Genomic DNA, 18412 nt, shown 5'->3' with positions numbered 1-18412 from the left:
TAATCTAATAAACATTATCAATTAATCAACAAGTAATTAACAAAATTTATTATCATGAATACAAATGGTATATAAAAAATTAATTGATTTTGATAGATTTTTTTTTTAATCTTTACCACATAATTTATTGATAGCAGACATTTCTGTATGAGATAATGGTTTCAACATTAATCCTGGTACTGGTGTAGTATGTTCCAAATCACGTAACTCATTAACTTTAACTCTCAAATCACTTCGTAATTTGTTTATAGCAACGTCACATTCATTTTGATCTATACAAAAAATAAATTAAATATTATTTATTATCATTATTATTATTATTATTATTATTATTATTATTATTATTACCTTTAACAAGTAATTGTTGAGCTTTTTTTGAAGGAATTTTTATTAGAATAGGCCCCAATGTTATCCAACATTTTTCAATATTTTGTTTTTGTAATTCTCGCATACCAACTCTATCATCATTTCTTCGTTTATCTAATGATACTATTTCTTGTCTATCTGTTAAAATTTCTCCAGCTTTTCTTTCAACTTCCTCGAGATAATCCAACATTTGTTTTTGTTCCTTCATTATCTGTAATTATAAAATTATTTTTTTAGTTTAACTAGAAAAGTACAAAAATACTTTATAATGCTTAGATAAAAAAAAATCGATTTACTTAAATATATATATATATATATATTTTTTAATTTAAAATATTAAAGACAGAAATTATGACAATGCCCTTCTTAATTCTCGCTCTTTTCTTCGGTCATTATCTACAATATTTTTTCGATCTTTTTTACTTATAGCTTTTACATTTAATGATGTTATATTTTTTTTATTAATACCGATAACAGCATTTATATCGTTACTTTTACAATGTGTTATTTTTGGTTTTTCATGTGGTTTTGCACCTAATCCCCGGCGATCTCTCTTTAAAATAGTTTTTATAGGATATTTTAAACCAGAACCATATGGATCGAGTCCATTTCTATCATTTCAACCATTATTTAACATTATTTTATAGTCTTTATTATGTATTGACAATCCATAAAATGGTATTATTGGTGATACTACATTTTTATTTAAATTATGAACAATAGAAGCTTGATGCTCTTTCCAGCTAGTTTCTTTATAATTTTTTTTACAAATTTCACAATAAAAAATTTTTAATGAATTTATTTTATCGTAATTATTAATTTTTATATTTTTAGTTAAACAATCACTCTCCAATAATTTTATAATATCTTTAAAATTTTTTTTTTTTTTTTGCTAATTGTAGAGCTGTTAAACCCGATTTATTTTTATATTGTTTATTGGCGTCCAACTCTAATAAAAATTTAACAATAGATTCATTACCACAGCAAGCTGCTGATATTAATGGTGTCCAACCATAATTATCAAAAATTTTATTGACATTACTTTTATTTAAATAATCAATATCACCTTGTTCAATAGCTTTTAAAATTTTATTTGGATTCATTTTAATTGAATTACTATTGTTATCATTAGGGCCCGGAATAGATATTATTTTATTTTTTTCTCGTTTAATACTTAAATTAAAATTAACATTTTTTTTTTTTTTTTTTTTTTTTTCCCCACTAATTACATAAATAATAATATCATTATACATTTTTTTGCTTCATCTCCACTGATATTTGTTTTTAAAAATTTATCTTTATGTTTTATTTTTTTTATTTTGTCAGAAAAATTTTTTGTCTCAGACTCTTTTACAAAAAATTTTTAACGGCTCTAACGATAATAGATTCATTGTTATTTAATAAAAAATACTTAATTATTTCCAAATAATATAATTAACCTCAAAGTTTTAGATTGTTTTATTACTGAAAATTATTTTATTTTACAAGACTTACTTAATTTTATTTAAATCTGAATAATTACAAAAAAAAAAATTTTATTTAATACGTTAATATTTATGTTATTATATTAATTAACTTTGTATATAGCAACACTTCATAGTATTAATTTATGGTCTTTTCTCCTTATAGAAAATCATAGTTGACAGTTGAGTTTAATATGTTCCTACTAAAATTGTACTGCCATCTGCTGTAGATAAAGAAACATTATTTTGCAGTGTTTTAATGATCGCGAATTATTAAATTATTTATGTTCTTTTGGACACGTTGGTGGTGGTATACAAACTAAAGAACTTGTTTTAATGTTTTCAATGGGAATGATATCATTTAAAAATTCGACAGTAAATTGTTTGATAAACTCCAGTTCTGTTGAAAAATTAACGAAATTAAAAAAAAAAAAAAAATTAAATTAAATATTTGCTTTGGATTTATAATAAAATTTTTACCCTCTGCTTCTTGATAAAATTGCAATGATAGTTGTTCTGATGAAACTGGTAGAGCTGCTGGTAAAACTGATGGATTTATTACATTGATTGAATTTATTTGAATTTTTTCATTTTCATTGGATACTGCTATTTGACAATCATCAAACGCAATATCGGGTTTTATTTTTTTAATATTATTAAAACCTACATTACATTCTTCTTCATCTTTAACAACATTTTTTTCATTATAATCTTCTGTATATTCCGTTACTCCAGTAGACATATTAAGGCGAGAAAATTTCGATATAATTTCATCATCTTCTAAAGGAAATTCAGATATACAATGATGCTGAGCATAACGACTACGATAATAGTAATCATTGGGATGATAAATATTTTTCTTCATTTTACAGTCATTCATCGCCTCAAAATAAAGAGCACAGGCAGTACCAGGATTTCTATTCTTAAACTCTTCTATAATACCTTGTCTATCTAAATAAATAAAATTAATAAAAATTTAACGTAATTTAAACGTAATTTATATATACCTGATTTTGGAATTTCCCATTGAGTCAGAGTTTGATCAAGATCTTCAATGTCAATGTCATTATGAATTTGTAAAGGGCAACCATTGCAGTCTCCTCGCTGCGTACGTTTGCTTTGAATTTTGGTACATTCTTGAGGAAGATAGTCTATTCTTCTTCCTCTCAACCCATAAGCATGCTCTATATAATACTTGTACTCTCTTTCAAATAAATCAACATTCATTCTTTGAGTAAATTCACCTTTGAATAACTTAATTGTCTCTTTAACATTAAGACCGATACCTTTAAGAAACAGAGTGTACTGTAATCGAGATTCATGTTTTAAATGATGATTTTTACGTAGAGTTTGGTGTATATGTCGCATACAAGGTGGAAATGCTGTTTCAGATAACTAATGGAAATAAAAAATTCATTAATAGATTATTAGTTATTGCCGTTATTAAATAAAATTAGTTTTTTTTTTTTTTTTTTTTTTTTTTTTTTTTTTTAATTACGTGATCGATATCTTTTTCTGTTAATCCATCGTCACTTAGAGTTGACTCTTGAATGTGCGTGAAAGTTGTACGGGCATAATTACAAATTATACGGAATCCGGGATGACTATTTTCTGCCAATTTCAAAGTTTCTACTATCAAGTCAGATTTCTATAAATAAATCAAAACAAAATATATAAAAACAATTAATTATTATTTTTAACAAGTATTCAATGTCTATATATTTATAATTTTACTATTATTTACCTTTTCTTTTATAAAATAATGAAACTTGGCACACAATACTTGTCTCATCATGTTATAAGGTATATAAGCTATTCCTTTATTTAAGTAAAATTCATGAGGATTCATCTTACATATAATTTTATTAATAGGAATTTTAAAATAATCAATCTTATTATAATCATCTTTATTTTTTAAATATTTAACAAGCTCTAGTTTAAGCTCTTTTTTTTCTTTCTCATCAATCTAAAAAAAAAAAAAAAAAAAAAAAACCAATAGTTATCATTATTAGCTAATATGATAAAAATTTAGTGTCGCACGTACCTTTGGAAATTTGTTATGAATCTTTAATAGATTATTTAATCCTTCATCATCTAGAGCAGAGGTTCGCAATTTGAAAAAATTTTCTTCAATCTCCATAAGTTCTCGATAACGACTACGATTAGAAATAATTGATGCTAACAATGCTATAAATGAAACATGATCGATCAATCTATTCTTAACATCTTGATCAGTACTTGTTTGGTGTCCTTTGCTAAGTAATAAAGATATGTAACAATCACTCTTGATACTTTTTAACTTATCTATTACAAGTGATCTTATATATTCATTACTTTCCCGACGATTATCACTTATAACAGTTGTAATTACTTTGAGGGCTGTAAATAGAAAAAAAAATTAATTCGTTGTATTAGAAACAAAAATATATATTAATCATAATATTACCTACAATCCTTTCACGTATCAGAGGAATAAAATCTTCTAAATTTAATGTAGGTATTTGATAATAAGAATAAAATTGTATATCCAATGGATAGTTACTTCGTAATTTTTCTTTACATATGTAATTTAAATCTAAATCCATGAGTGATTTAGGATTGAAACACTACCAAATTTCTTAATTATGGACAAACTTTATTTTTAATAACAATATACCCAATAAATCAATTTATTTAATTATTACAAATAGTTATTTACGGATTTGCAGCCAAGAGGTTAGTATGATGATTTTACCGCGTAAAACCCGAAACATGGAAATATAGCGCCTCTAACGGATAAAATAAACGCGAATTGAGTAAACATCTTAACCATGTCACGACGCCATCCACGCCATCAACTGTAAATTTTAGTAATTATTTTTCACAACCGCTTCTGATGATGCTGCCGTTTATGTCATCATGATTCTTTCTTATGACAAACCACCTTTACTGCTTTACTTCCGCCATATTACTACGCGTAATATCCAATATCCATAGCAAGAGTAATAATTATAATAATAATAATAATAATAATAATAATAATAATAATAATAATAATTACACTAAAAACCAGTCTGAAAATAATTTATTAAATAGTTATCTATTGCATCTTATATAGAAGGGTGTTTGATTAAAAAATAATAGTAATAATAAGTAAATAAGCTATTATAATTACCAAATTTCTATAGATTGATTTTTTTTTTTTAAATTTAATACACAAATAATTAAAATAAAACATTTTGCATTCAAGGTGTGAGTATTGATATGTATACGTATAAGTGAAAATTTTACGGGATAAGTATTTATTGAATAAAAAAAAAAATATTTTTTTTTTTTTTTTAATATAATTTATTAATTGATAAATTTCAATTATTTTCAGAGTTGGAATAAAAAAAAAAAATGTATAGTAACATTGACCCTTGGGAGCCTGGTTATGGGCCACCATCAGACAGAAGAGGTCGCAGTAATTCAGAGTATGAGTATCGTAATAGTAAATCACCACCAGAATTTGGAGAACTAAGAGAAGTAGAGCATAGTAGAGAAAGAACCCATCGGAGTCCAGATTATCGAAATAATAGTCATCAACGTGAAAGGGATAGAGATCATGATCGTTTACGAGATAAAAGGGATCGTAGTCGTGAAGATCGTGGTGGTGGTGGTGGTGGAGGTGGAGGTGGAGGAGGAACCGGAAGCGGAGGTGTAGGTGGAGGAAGTGATCGTAGTTACAGAGACAACCGAGATGACCGTTACAATCGTCAACGAGAAAGGGGAGATCGGGATTCACCAGAACGCGAACGTGACAGAGAACGCGATCGTGATCGTGACAGGGATCGTGATCGTGATCGCGATTGGGATCGTGATCGTGATCGTGAACGCGATCGTGATCGTTCTCGGCGTGATAGAGACAGAGACAGAGATCGAGAACGAGAACGTGAGCGTGAGCGAGAGCGAGAGCGAGATCGACGTGGTAAACGTACCGATGATCGCGATCGCGATGACGATCACAGTAGGGAAAGTTCAGATATGATGATGATGATAAGTGAACATGACCACGGTCGTTCTTATGGTTCATCATCAATGGAGGGTGTCCACTACAAGTCACAGACCCCAAACAACACCATTATGATACGTGGGCTTGCCCAGCATATCACTGAAAACGACGTAGGTTGTCAACTTAACGGCCCACAATAATGGCCACTCAAGTGAGATCTGTTAACGTTTCATCATCCATCAATGTTATCATTATGATGTTATCACAGGTGCGGCAAGACATCCTCAACTGTGGTCTCATGCCCAAGGACATAAGGTTAATCCGGAAAAAAGACACTGGTAAATATTTATTCAAATCTAATATGCTCTTATTATTGAAATCGTTATTAATTAATTATCCGGTATTAATATTTTATTAACAATATTCATGTTATTATTTCAACTATAAAATCACGTTATCCATTGAAATTAAAATATAAATATTTTTTTTTTTTTTTTTTTTTTTTTTTTTTTTTAAATTAATTAAGACTTATAAACATTCCATATACATTTAAAGGTAAGTTTTTTTCTCATTGAATCATTGAATCAAGTACCAAGGGGAAAAAGGGAAAAATAAAAATAAAAAACGGATAGAATATATATATATATATATATATATATTTTTTTCCTAAATGTATCACTTTGATAGATTGATTAAATTAAAGGAGAAATAAAAACAAGATTATAATTTAGTTGAAATATACATTAATAATTAAAGAGGGGAATGGAGTTTAGGTGATTTTTTTTTAAAATGTAAACAAATGAAAAATCAAGAAAATAAGAATCATAATTAATTAATTAATTAATAAGTATCATATCAATGGTTGGTGATGATGGCTGTGATTGCTTGGCCTCTCAGAGTAGAGATTGATTTCCATCAGGCAAAAAACGTGGATTAACTCTGGATCTCTGTATATTTGCTCTGTATAGGTGCTTCGCGAGGTTTTGCATTCGTCGAGTTTAATGCAACACAGGAGGCAACAAGATGGATGGAGATGAAACAGGTAGTAACGAGTTCCAGAATCCAGATACTATCCAACTGATGCTTTTCTCAGACGTGCTTTCAACGCCCAGTGGTGGCAAGGGCACAGTAAAGCCAGCCGTCCAGTGGCCTGCCTCTGGGGGCTATAGCTCTACATCTATTAAAGGCTACTTTAATATATACATACCTTTATTATTTATTCATTTATATTTTTATTTATTTAATTTTATCTAGGAGTTGTCCAAATCACCTTACTTACTTGATTATTATTTTTGTATTTTTTATGATTGATTATTATTATTATTATTATAAACATAAATTAGTTCGTTTTAATTATTATTTATTAATTTTGAACTATTTTTATAATAATAATAATTTTTATTATTACAATGGAAATAACAACAATAAGTGATCCTTTTAACGGACCCCTTTGAGTTATAACGTCAAACTGATAATATTTTTTTTTTATCTATATTTTTATTATATTAATCCCAGCATTATGTAGATCCACGGTGTTGTCTTTTTTTTTTTTTTTTTTTTTAATTAAATTATTATTATCTTTATTTTTCAAGAAATAGTAAATAATAAAATACAAAATACGTAGCTTGATATATTATTTCATCAGGAACAGACAGACTTAAAGGACATAAAGAGGCTGGCGAAAGACATTGAACGGGATAACACTAAAATTCTATGTTTCAGGGGATTTTAATGCTGCAAGATCAATATCGTGCCCTAATGCAGTATAGTATACCAAAAGATATTCATTCTGATAAAGCTCCATCTAAAAATACACAAGATTGGCATTGTGTTAAGGTAATTATATATATATATATATATATATATATATATATATATATATATATTTTTTAATTATTATAATTGGATTACTTGTAAAAATAATGGATTTTATTTAATTTTTTAAGTGTGGAGCTCATAATTTCAAAAGACGTGAGACTTGTTTCAAATGCTCAGCATCTCGAGCTGAAAGTGAAGAAGGTGGTGAAGGTAGCGATGAAATAAGCTCACATCCCACAAATATTGTTCTACTACGTGGACTTGATGTATTGACAACAGAGGATTCTGTTCTTCAAGCTATGAAAAATGCATCAGCGATGCCTATACGTAGTATACGAATTGGACGTGATAGTTTAACAAATACATCTCGTGGAGTATGTTATTTAGAAATGGGTAATGTTGTTGATGCCATGAATTTACATACTGCATTAACAAAACAAGGATTATCTGTTGATGAGAGAAAAGTTGAAGTAACTTATTGTAAACTTAATAATCAAATAAATCATGCATCAATATGGAAATCATTGGATAATCAACAGCAGCAGCAACATCACCAACAACAACAACAACCTCAACGTTATACACTTGATGATGTTGCGCAATTAGCTGAATACAGTGCAAACATGTATGCTAAAACTCCAGCACAAAAAGCACATTATATTCAATATTATACTCAATATTATCAAAATCAAATAAGCCAAGGTTCATTAATAACGTTACCATCATTAAATCAAACGGATAGAGTTAATGCTGCTGCAGCAGTTGCACAATCAGCTATACAGCAACTTCAAGCAGCCCGTAAATTAGGTGATGCTGAAGAAATGAGAGGTAGGCCAACACCAACAGCACCAACTACAACTAATTTATCCTCTGGAAGAGTTCCAGCTCACGCAAATGATGGTAAAATTTACTGTAAGTTTTCTTATTCTTTTATTTTAAAAAAATTTTTAAATAAATAATAATAATAATAATAATTTTCATTATTAGCTATACCTGATGTCAGCACTTATCATTATGATAAACTATCAGGATATTATTATGATCCTAGCACTGGATTATATTATGATTCAAATTCACAGTATTATTACAACAGTCACACACAACAATTTCTTTATTGGGATGCAGAATCATTTTCTTATCAACCGGCAAAGGTATATTATTTTTATAAATAATTCAAACAATAATGATGATTATGTATTATTTTTTTTATTTTTCTACAGACAAATGTTGGTGGAATTATTTCGGCAACAGGAGTTACATCATCTATTGGATCAATAGGTGATGCTTCAAGTGCATCTAATAATATTAATAATTCTATAATAACATACTCAGCTCAAGAATCATTATTAAAATTAGATGATGATAGTAAAAAAAAGGATGTTAAACAAGATAAAGTAAAAGTCGCTAAAAAAATAGCTAAAGATATGGAACGTTGGGCTAAAACATTAAATCAAAAGAAAGAAAATGCTAAAATTATTAATTGGACTGTTGATTTGGGAACTTCTGGACTAGGAGTTGGTAATAATTGTAATGATAATAACAATTATTCATATCAAAGTAATTTATCAACAAGTGGTATCAGTGGTATCAGTGGTGCTGCTGATGCTGGTTATGCAATATTGGAAAAAAAATCATCATCATCATCATCATCATCATCAATTGTTAATAATAATAATAATAATAATTATCAAGATGATGATGATCCTGGAAATAATAATAATGGTTTAGTAGCTGCTTATGGAGGGGGTAGCGATATTGAAGAAGAAATAGAAGATGTACAGCATGAAGATCGTCAACACACTGATTGGATAAAAATAGCATGTTTATTGTGTAAACGTCAATTTCCAAGTAAAGATGCATTATTACGTCATCAACAGCTCTCTGATTTACATAAACAAAATCTTGAAAATTGGTATCAAATTAGAGGCTTAGATCCAAATGATCCACAACAAAGAAATAATAAATATAGAGATCGCGCTAAAGAGCGTAGAGCCAAGTACGGTGAACCAGATCCACCACAGCCAAATAAACTTAAAGAAAAATATTTAAAAACACGAATTGAAGAGGCTGAATCATCATCTTTATCTTGTAATTATAATCAAGACTCTAATAAAAATAATCCAACTGTTATTGGTTCTGACAATGTTGGTAATAAATTATTACAAAAAATGGGATGGAGTGAAGGTATGGGCTTAGGTAAAACTAATCAAGGACGTACAAGTATTATTGAAGCTGAAAGACGAGTATCAACTGCTGGTCTTGGAGCTAAAACATCTACTTATAGTGCTTTACCTGGTGATACTTATAAAGATTGTGTCAAAAAAATGATGTACGCTCGTTATCAGGAATTATCTGATACGTAATATGTTTACTTTTTTTTCTTATATCAATTAAATAATAATTAAACAATAATCTTAATATTCTTATATTAAAAATAATAATTAAGACAATTTATAAATGACACAAAAAAGTATAGAAAAAAAAAAAAAAATAAATAAATAAATAAAATAAAATCAGATAACATCTATTTATACGGATAGATTTGTATTTTTTCATAGAAACATTGCCCAATGTTCATATTGAGAAATCAAATTCATAATTATAATTTAAGATTATGTTTTTACGTTTAAATTAAATAATTCATATATTTTACAATTATCAACTCTATTTTGTAATTTCATTCTTTCTAATTACTTTTTATCACAATAATAATCTAAATAATAATATTGTTATCGCACACCAACTCAAATGCAAATAGACATTAAAAAATCAATTTAAATCATACTACTATTTACCAAAAAAAAAAAATAACATTAAAAAAAGAAAATTTAATCATGATAATATAATAAAGTACCAATTATGCAAAAATTACACTGATATATTTCATATTGAGCAATAATTCTGTATAAAATATAATAAATAAAATAAATTACTAAAACGTATGTTCTATTCTATTGATAATACTGATATTATTATGTAATAATATTTGACAAATTAAATTCAATTACAATTATAAAAGATTTTTTTTTAATTCGTAAATAAAAGTTTTTGCGCAAACAATATTAACCTCAAGTTTGCTCAAATTATTATAATTATTTATTTATATTCCCAAAAAAAAAATATGTATATATAAATATTTCATCATTTATATAAAATAGATACTCAATTTTTTATTTTTAATTTTTTTTTTTGCTTTCCAATCATTTTTAATGGGAATAAATATTTAATTAATAACATGAATTAAAAAATAAAACAATTAATAATTAAATTATTATTTGTAATTGAAAATTATTTAGCCTTAATTAATGTTACTATACATCTGCCAATATCCATGAATACAGTGGACGTAATTGATGATCTAAAACAGTATATTCTAAATTATTAAGTCCATCAGAGTCATATCTTTTAGCAGCATTTTCCAAATTAGCAAATCGAGAATTACTCGGTGGTTCCTTTTTATGTGTTAACATGTAGTATTGTGCAATATTGGGTCCAAACCGCATAATCTTGAATAAAAAAATTAATATAAAAAATAATAATAATAATAATAATAATAATAATAAGAATATTATTAAATAGTGTACCTTAAAACCTCTTGATTGTAAACGACTGTAAAAATCATCATCTTCACCTCCCCATCCATAAAAAATATTTGAAAATCCATTGACTTTTTCAAATTGTTTTCGTGTTAATGAAATAGCACCACCAAATAAACCAGTATACGGCAAATTATATCTAAATGTATTAACACTTGAACTCATATGTCGGGGCATTTTAGTACAAGCATATATATTATTTGGATTTTGTGGTATCAAGTCAATATCTTGAAATATAAAACAATGAAAATCATTTATTTTAGTAGCTTCTTTAAAGCCAACATTAAATAATTTAGCACGATTAAATTCAGTTAATGGACTTTGTTCAATAACAAATATTCTATAATCTAAATTTTGTTGCTGTAAAAATGGATGAATATAATTCATAAAAATATCTAATTGTTGTTTACGATTACGATATGGTAATATAATAGCAACATTAAATAATGGATGACAATTGAGTGGTTTCCATTGTCCACCCGGTAAAATTCCAAGACGACGTGCCATAACTACTGGATCTTGACGATCATTTTCTTCTGGATACCATAATTCTGATTTATCATTGTAATTATTATTATTATTATTATTATTATTATTATTATTATTATTATTAGAATATATTGCTATTGTACATGAGTTGTCACGCGGTTCGTATGATTTTTCTAGGTGATTATAAATATCTTGAGCTTTTATAAAACTATAATGTGATGCAAATCGACTAGGATTCAGACAATAAAATAATACCATAAATGTTAATATTAAATACGTTAAATTACGTGTATGTCCATACAAACACGATAAAAACATTTTTATAAAATTTGTTAAATTTCTTGACATTATTATTATTTATTTTATCAGTCACACAATATTTATTTTTTAATTACTTATTATTTAATGATTTAATGTACCGTTTAATATAAATTTTTAATTAGATTCTCATTATTGTCTATTGGTTTTTTAAACCAATAAAAATAATAAACCATTATGTGTCAGATGTTTTTTAATTTTCCAATACATGTGCTTCTTACACATAATGTATTAAACTGGATACTGGGTACACTCACATCAACGTAATTATGATATTATTATTATTATTATTATTATTATTATTATTATTATTATTATTATTATTATTAATATTATTATTATCACTATTATTATAAAAAAATAAATAGATATACATAAATTCTTGTGTATATAATCTATTGACTGATGTTAATTTTATATTTATACATACATGTATGTGCACACATGTAAAAGACGGCTAAAATTTTTGTTTACCTCTTTTAGCCGTTAGAGGCGTTAAAGTTAAGTACGCAGCTGGTTCTTAGAATTTAAAAAAATTTTTTAGAGTATGTACTGAGATACATACAATAACTATGTAAATAATTAACTCGAACAAAGTTATCGACTCACACTTTTAAGTAAAAATTAAATTATTATAAATTGTAATACATAATAAAAATTAGGTATATTACTCAAATAATAAATAATATAAATAATTGACAGTGGTAACTGTTTTTGAGTACATATATATAATATAATATTTACAAGTATAGTTTGATATGAAATTAAATAAATAAAATATTTCTATATCTTTTCTTATATTATATAATCCGATTTAAATAAATTTAATATTTATTGAATAGCCATTAAATAATTAAATTGTTGTAGGGAGTGCAGATGTTTTCTTTTTCATTCAATATATAATGTCATTTTATTGATAAAATGTGCCCACCCATATACAAGCTGTTATTATATATAAAATATCCATCCACGCGTCAAGTTTAAATTCTTTTACATGGAGATATATTAATGTTTAAAAGTCAACCCCGACTAGGAAATAAAAAAAAAAAATTTGAGCCAATTTTTAACAAACAAAAACCATTTCTGACAAAAGTTTTAAAAAAATAATCGATCTTTCTATTATTATATAGGCACATATGGGGTGACACTGATGATCTATATTTGCTTTTTATTTTTTTTTCTCATATGACATTGTATCTTTAATCTTTAAATTTATTTAGCTTTTATTATTTTCTCGTTCTTAAACGTCTTATTTTGCGGATTATTATAGAATAGAATTCAATACAATAATAAATAATAGGTAAGCAACCGTATAGTACCCTCGATTATACCTTTTTACCTTTTTACCTTTATTGAGATATCTCCATTTATATTTAAAGATATATATTCAACAATAGATATAACCACTATACCTTGCTATTGTGCTATTGTTGTTCGGTGGTTTAAATCATAAAATCCTTCTCACCTTTAAAAATTTATATTTTACAATTATTTTGATAAATCATTCAACCCGTGCAAAAATAAATCTTTATATTTATATTTATCAATTGTAAAAGATTTCTCAGATGTATCTCACTGTGAAATAATTTTTATTTATATATTACTTTTAAAAAACTAAAAATACTTCAGAAGTAAGATATTAAGATAAAATAGAGAGAGGAAAAAAAAAAATTCAGGATTTTATCTAATTTTTTAAGGTTGTCTCCATTTAGTCATGAGTTTTCTAAAATAAAATTTACAAGGCCGTGGAGAACGTCGATGATAAATCTACTGTTTAAATTTTTGATAGAAGAAAAAAAAAAAAAAAAAAAAAAAAAATGTGAACTGCAACTGTCTGGATATATATTATACAATAACTCTACTCTATACCACTGGACCCTCAGGTCTCTACTCACAGCGGGTTGGCATTTTATTATTATAGTAAAAAAAAAAAAAAAAAAATACCTTGACACTGTAGATATATAAATATATACCCGAGCAAAGAACTACTCCACACTTAACCATAAGTAACATTAGTTGATCTATCCATGTATAGACGATATATCCTAGTAGTTGAAAAGCCATACCAATAGTGGCCAACAGACTGATTATGGTACTTTATGTACACAATATATCTCTTCTATACTACTACTACTTCTTCTTCTTCTTCTTACTCTTTATTCTTCTCAGCAGAAGTGGGGACAAAGCTATAAAACTTTGGGGTAAATTTTTTCGAGTCAACAGTTGATTAAAAACCTGCATCGTGTTATAACATTATTTAAAACGTGTTTAGTGATGTTGTATTAATAGTTAGTGTGATTGTTTCAAAAATATAAATAAATAAAAAAAAAAAAAAAAAAAAAAAAAAAAAAAAAAAAACAAAATAATTTAGATAAATTAATTGATTTATTGCGATTTACAATAATGAAACAAACTTGGATTATTTTTTAAGTTTTTTTATTGGTAAGTTTAAAAGTATAAAAAAAAAAATTTTTTTTATTAATTTAAATTTATTTTATACCTATTAAATGCGTTTACTTAGAAATACCTTACGATGCAACTTTAAGTTTTACTTTGGTGCGAACAGAATATTAATTGAAACAATAACATTATCATCACCGCAGTACAAGTTCAATAAAAGGATAATGTACTAAGTAATTTACATAAAAAAAATTTTGTAATAAAAATTTAACGAGACAAGAATATAAAATACATATTATAGTATCACTCTAAGCATACATAATATTTTAAATCATCATTTACACTATTAATATTAATACTACACATTCAATAGTGATTTTTTTATTTTTTCAAATACTTAATTCTATAAATTATTATTATTATTATTATTATTATTATTATTATTATTATTATTATTATTATCATCATCATCATCATACTGGTAATAAGCTACCACCAGTTCTTTGTATTGTATTGGTCAACATGTGTGCTACAGATTTTTGAAATTAAATCCAACTACACATTTTAGGGATCCCTTGAGTATAATTACAAGAATAAAAAAAAAAAGTTTTTTTTTTTTTTTTAAACAGAATTTTATGAATTTTTTAACAGATAATATTATGAATAATTATAAAATTATAAAACAAAAGTTTGCTTAGTTGTCCGGACATAATGATGATTAAGATCTCGTCGCCTCAGTCACCTGAATTCAACAACGATAATAATCAGTTATATATCTATAGATGAGAAGTCGAGTACCCTCAGGACCTATCATATGATCTATCAAGATTGTTTATTTTTTCGTTCTTCCTCATATAATCTTTTAGATTTAAATCTTGCAACTTTCTGTCGTTTATCATTATTTCAGCTGTTGAGTTAAATAAAACTTTTAGAGAGTCAACGGGTGGTTGGTATAAACGATTCTTCCTAAGATTTTTTTTTTTTTTTCCAATGGACTTTTATTTATTTTATATACCTTTTTTGTTCTTTCTTACTTTTTCGAGAATCATTTATAGTTTTATAATACCAGTCAAAGTATATTTCTAAAAAGTATAATTAAATTTAAAAAATATACCCTATTTATAAATAATGATGATTATACGATTGTTTTGATTGAGTAGGAATCAGTAAAGGCTATAGAGTTTGGAGCAGTGATACTGCCTGGATGGATCAACAGAGTGGTAAACAATGTGAATCGGCTATAAAACAAGTTATCAATGAAGATAAAGCAAAAATAGTTGATGATAGTCCAGGAAGACTACATGCCACTTGGTTATCCCAAGAGTAAGTAACATCCTTTTATCGTTCTATTATATTCATATATAGAGCTTTTTAATAGTCGAAAATAAAAAAAATAGTTATTTATTCAAGTTATTTTATTTATATTTAAAACAGGTGCGAAGTACGAACTGGACCAGAATATATTATTAGAAAATATAAATTTTATGAAAATGGAACATTTACTTTAATACGATATCATTATGCTGAAGAATCATGTAGTATTGCTACATATACTGTGGTCGCTACGGGAGTAATACGACTTTTGTCATCATCAGGATTAGCTCCTGGTGCAACAGAAACTAAATATCAGCTGGATCATGTTTATATAATTCCATTAACACCTCAGGTTTGTATTTTAATATTTAAAATATAATATAAATGATGATGATGATAATAATAATAACAACAATAAATTACAGGTGGCTCACAAGTTTGGACATCGAGTTAATATTAATTGTACACCCCAATCTCGTTGGCGAGCATTTGGGGCCCAAGTTATTTATGAATCACAGTCATCACAAAGATATTTAAATTTAAATTTTGAAATACCAATTCATTATCCAATTAAACGTACTCAAAAAATTTTACATCATCGGAGTAGTTATAGCAATATTAATAATTTAAATTGTCTTGAGTCGTTAGGTATTGATTACAATGAATTAAAATTAATAAGGGTAGAAAATAAAACAGCTACTTCAACAGCATTTGCATTAGGATTAAATGGTTATCCAAGAGTTGAACTTTTATTGGGTAGTTTACCACCCAATAGTTACTCCAAAAAATCTCATTGTTCTAGTTCATTGCAACCAACTGTACTTATCCGCAGTGATACGGTAATATATTTATTTTTTTTTTTTTTTTCCATTTTTTTCTTTTTCATTTTCATTTTCATTTTCATTTTCATTTTAGACTCGCGGGTGCTTAATTTGTGGAGCAATATCACGGTCAACAAAAAACAATCCACCACTTTTACATCAAGTAGCAGCACTACCAGCTTTATTAGGTGGTTCATGGATTTCTTCAAGTTGTGAAAGTTGTCAGGGTGGTTTATGGATAAAACGTCAACTGCAATTTTACTCTGGAGATTTCTTATGGACAGGTCGTTGGGATTATTATTCAGATCCAAAGTGTAATTACTTTTTATATACTGTAACGGCAGCTGGAAGTTATATTCAACGTCCTGAAAAATTAAAACATAATCAATTTTCATCTACAGATGATGATAATAATAAAGATTCTTTGATAATAAAAAAAAATCACAGCAGTAATTTAGTTATTCGTAGATCTAAACGTAGATCTAAAAAAGTTGAGGATAAAGATTATTTAAAATATGATAAATGGCACGTAAATTGGATAACATCTGATTCTGCAAAATTACTTGACATTTTAAAATCTAATTCTCTGCGTATGCCATTACCGTCAAATTTATTTAAAAATAATAGTCATTTAAATATTATAAATAAATTAAAAATAACTGTTGATACAGTAGATTCTACTTCTACTATTAAAAGTATAATAGTTAATGAATTAAATAACACAAAAATAACTTCTAGTAGTGATAAAAAAAATTTTCGAGTAAATTATATTGGTAATCATAATAGTGCTACTGATGATTCTTATCGTCATTTACTTGAAAATTCTCCACCATCTATGGCTCAATCTTTTACGATGATGTTAAAAGGTAACCAAAATGATTTTAATGACGAATCATCAGTATCAAAAGTAAATGGTCCAGATGAAAGAGAAACTATTTTAAATAAAAAAAAATCATCTAGTTTATCCTCTAAAATACTAATAGGTACAACTGAATTAGATTTACATGTCGCTGAAAGTTTATTAATACCAGGGGATTTAACAATTGCTAATAATTGTGGTGCAAATATTGATGATAATGGTTACGGAGGATTTATAATTCGGCCTCTAAATTATTGGCCAAGAAATTGCGTCAAACATGCAATAGAAACACCTTCAACATTAGGATTAAGAGCTAAAATAGGAGTTAATTGGAGTGGTCAATACACTTTATTATTGGGACCACGTGATGATAATCTTTGGGAACCTCCTTTAAGACAATGTGGATCTACTCCGTCTTATAATTATGTATTGCGTGCACATTTAAGATTAAGTCTTGGATACAAATACGGACTATTTATTTCTTCTTCTTCTTCTTCTTCTCCTCCATTGAATACCTTTGCCCTTAATAAATATTATATCGTTATATTTTTTACATGTACATTATTATATTTATTTAAAAACAATCATCATTTTTAACAACTTTTATTTTATCTTATTAATTTGTATTTTACTGTATATAGATTTTATTTATTTATTTATTTATTTATAATGATAACAATAATACATTATGTATATATATATATATATATATATATATATATATATATATATATATATATATATATATATATATATATATATATATATATATATATGACTATTTTGTATTATAAATGAATGTCAAAATGATAAAAATAATTTGCGTAAATATACTTTGTATATACTTTGAATTTTTTATCAATTATAAACATTGAAAAAATTTTTATAAAACGTAAAAAATAATTATACATACAGATTTAACCATTAATATAAGCAGTACCTACTGAATCTATATAATTCTAGTATTAAGTAATATTATTTATTTTATAAAAGTTAAT

General features: G+C 26.2%; 6 protein-coding genes across 10 annotated transcripts; 2 read left to right on the top strand and 4 right to left on the bottom strand.

Annotated features, from left to right (window-relative positions):
* Positions 1 to 25: 25 nt before the first annotated feature.
* Positions 26 to 2000, bottom strand: LOC141525087 (p53 and DNA damage-regulated protein 1-like). Its single transcript, XM_074239432.1, has 3 exons — positions 1861 to 2000; positions 349 to 577; positions 26 to 272 (listed from the first exon to the last, which is right to left on the bottom strand). The coding sequence occupies exons 2-3, from the start codon at positions 572 to 574 to the stop codon at positions 106 to 108; spliced, it is 393 nt and encodes a 130-aa protein (XP_074095533.1). The 5' UTR covers positions 575 to 577; positions 1861 to 2000; the 3' UTR covers positions 26 to 105.
* On the bottom strand, positions 584 to 1851 carry LOC141525086 (G patch domain and ankyrin repeat-containing protein 1 homolog). The gene is given in 2 exon segments (XM_074239431.1): positions 584 to 1240; positions 1242 to 1851. Coding segments are annotated over 2 exon segments (903 nt in total). The 5' UTR covers positions 1620 to 1851; the 3' UTR covers positions 584 to 715.
* An 88-nt stretch (positions 2001 to 2088) lies between the features above and the next one.
* Positions 2089 to 4610, bottom strand: LOC141525084 (DNA primase large subunit-like). Of its 2 annotated transcripts, none has more exons than XM_074239427.1 (7): positions 4276 to 4610; positions 3874 to 4208; positions 3574 to 3795; positions 3328 to 3477; positions 2837 to 3224; positions 2310 to 2780; positions 2089 to 2229 (listed from the first exon to the last, which is right to left on the bottom strand). In XM_074239427.1, the coding sequence occupies exons 1-7, from the start codon at positions 4412 to 4414 to the stop codon at positions 2108 to 2110; spliced, it is 1827 nt and encodes a 608-aa protein (XP_074095528.1). In that variant the 5' UTR covers positions 4415 to 4610; the 3' UTR covers positions 2089 to 2107. The 2 variants fall into 2 exon arrangements, with proteins under 2 accessions (XP_074095528.1, XP_074095529.1); XM_074239428.1 differs by having other exon boundaries at positions 4280 to 4420.
* Positions 4611 to 4886: 276 nt separating this feature from the next.
* LOC141525082 (RNA-binding protein 5) lies at positions 4887 to 10555 on the top strand. The gene is made up of 8 exons (XM_074239422.1): positions 4887 to 5060; positions 5188 to 5969; positions 6068 to 6137; positions 6768 to 6841; positions 7522 to 7635; positions 7746 to 8529; positions 8605 to 8768; positions 8838 to 10555. The coding sequence occupies exons 2-8, from the start codon at positions 5208 to 5210 to the stop codon at positions 9978 to 9980; spliced, it is 3111 nt and encodes a 1036-aa protein (XP_074095523.1). The 5' UTR covers positions 4887 to 5060; positions 5188 to 5207; the 3' UTR covers positions 9981 to 10555.
* Positions 10556 to 10797: 242 nt separating this feature from the next.
* LOC141525085 (beta-1,4-galactosyltransferase 1) lies at positions 10798 to 12111 on the bottom strand. The gene is made up of 2 exons (XM_074239430.1): positions 11202 to 12111; positions 10798 to 11123 (listed from the first exon to the last, which is right to left on the bottom strand). The coding sequence occupies exons 1-2, from the start codon at positions 12048 to 12050 to the stop codon at positions 10929 to 10931; spliced, it is 1044 nt and encodes a 347-aa protein (XP_074095531.1). The 5' UTR covers positions 12051 to 12111; the 3' UTR covers positions 10798 to 10928.
* Positions 12112 to 14064: 1953 nt separating this feature from the next.
* On the top strand, positions 14065 to 18061 carry LOC141525083 (uncharacterized). 4 transcript variants are annotated; one of them, XM_074239423.1, is made up of 5 exons: positions 14065 to 14462; positions 15581 to 15743; positions 15855 to 16086; positions 16160 to 16573; positions 16650 to 18061. In XM_074239423.1, exons 2-5 carry the CDS (start codon positions 15625 to 15627, stop codon positions 18009 to 18011), a joined length of 2127 nt encoding a protein of 708 aa, XP_074095524.1. In that variant the 5' UTR covers positions 14065 to 14462; positions 15581 to 15624; the 3' UTR covers positions 18012 to 18061. The 4 variants fall into 4 exon arrangements, with proteins under 4 accessions (XP_074095524.1, XP_074095527.1, XP_074095526.1 ...); XM_074239426.1 differs by lacking the exon at positions 14065 to 14462 and adding an exon at positions 14828 to 15366; XM_074239425.1 differs by lacking the exon at positions 14065 to 14462 and adding an exon at positions 14828 to 15370.
* The last annotated feature ends 351 nt before the right edge of the window (positions 18062 to 18412 follow it).

The sequence above is a fragment of the Cotesia typhae genome, unplaced genomic scaffold, assembly GCF_013202065.1.
Source record: "Cotesia typhae breed Kobodo isofemale line unplaced genomic scaffold, CoteBio_Ctyphae contig_23, whole genome shotgun sequence".
Taxonomy (NCBI): domain Eukaryota; kingdom Metazoa; phylum Arthropoda; class Insecta; order Hymenoptera; family Braconidae; genus Cotesia; species Cotesia typhae.
Note: the sequence above shows the minus strand (reverse complement) of the source record. Positions and strands in the feature narration are given on the sequence as shown.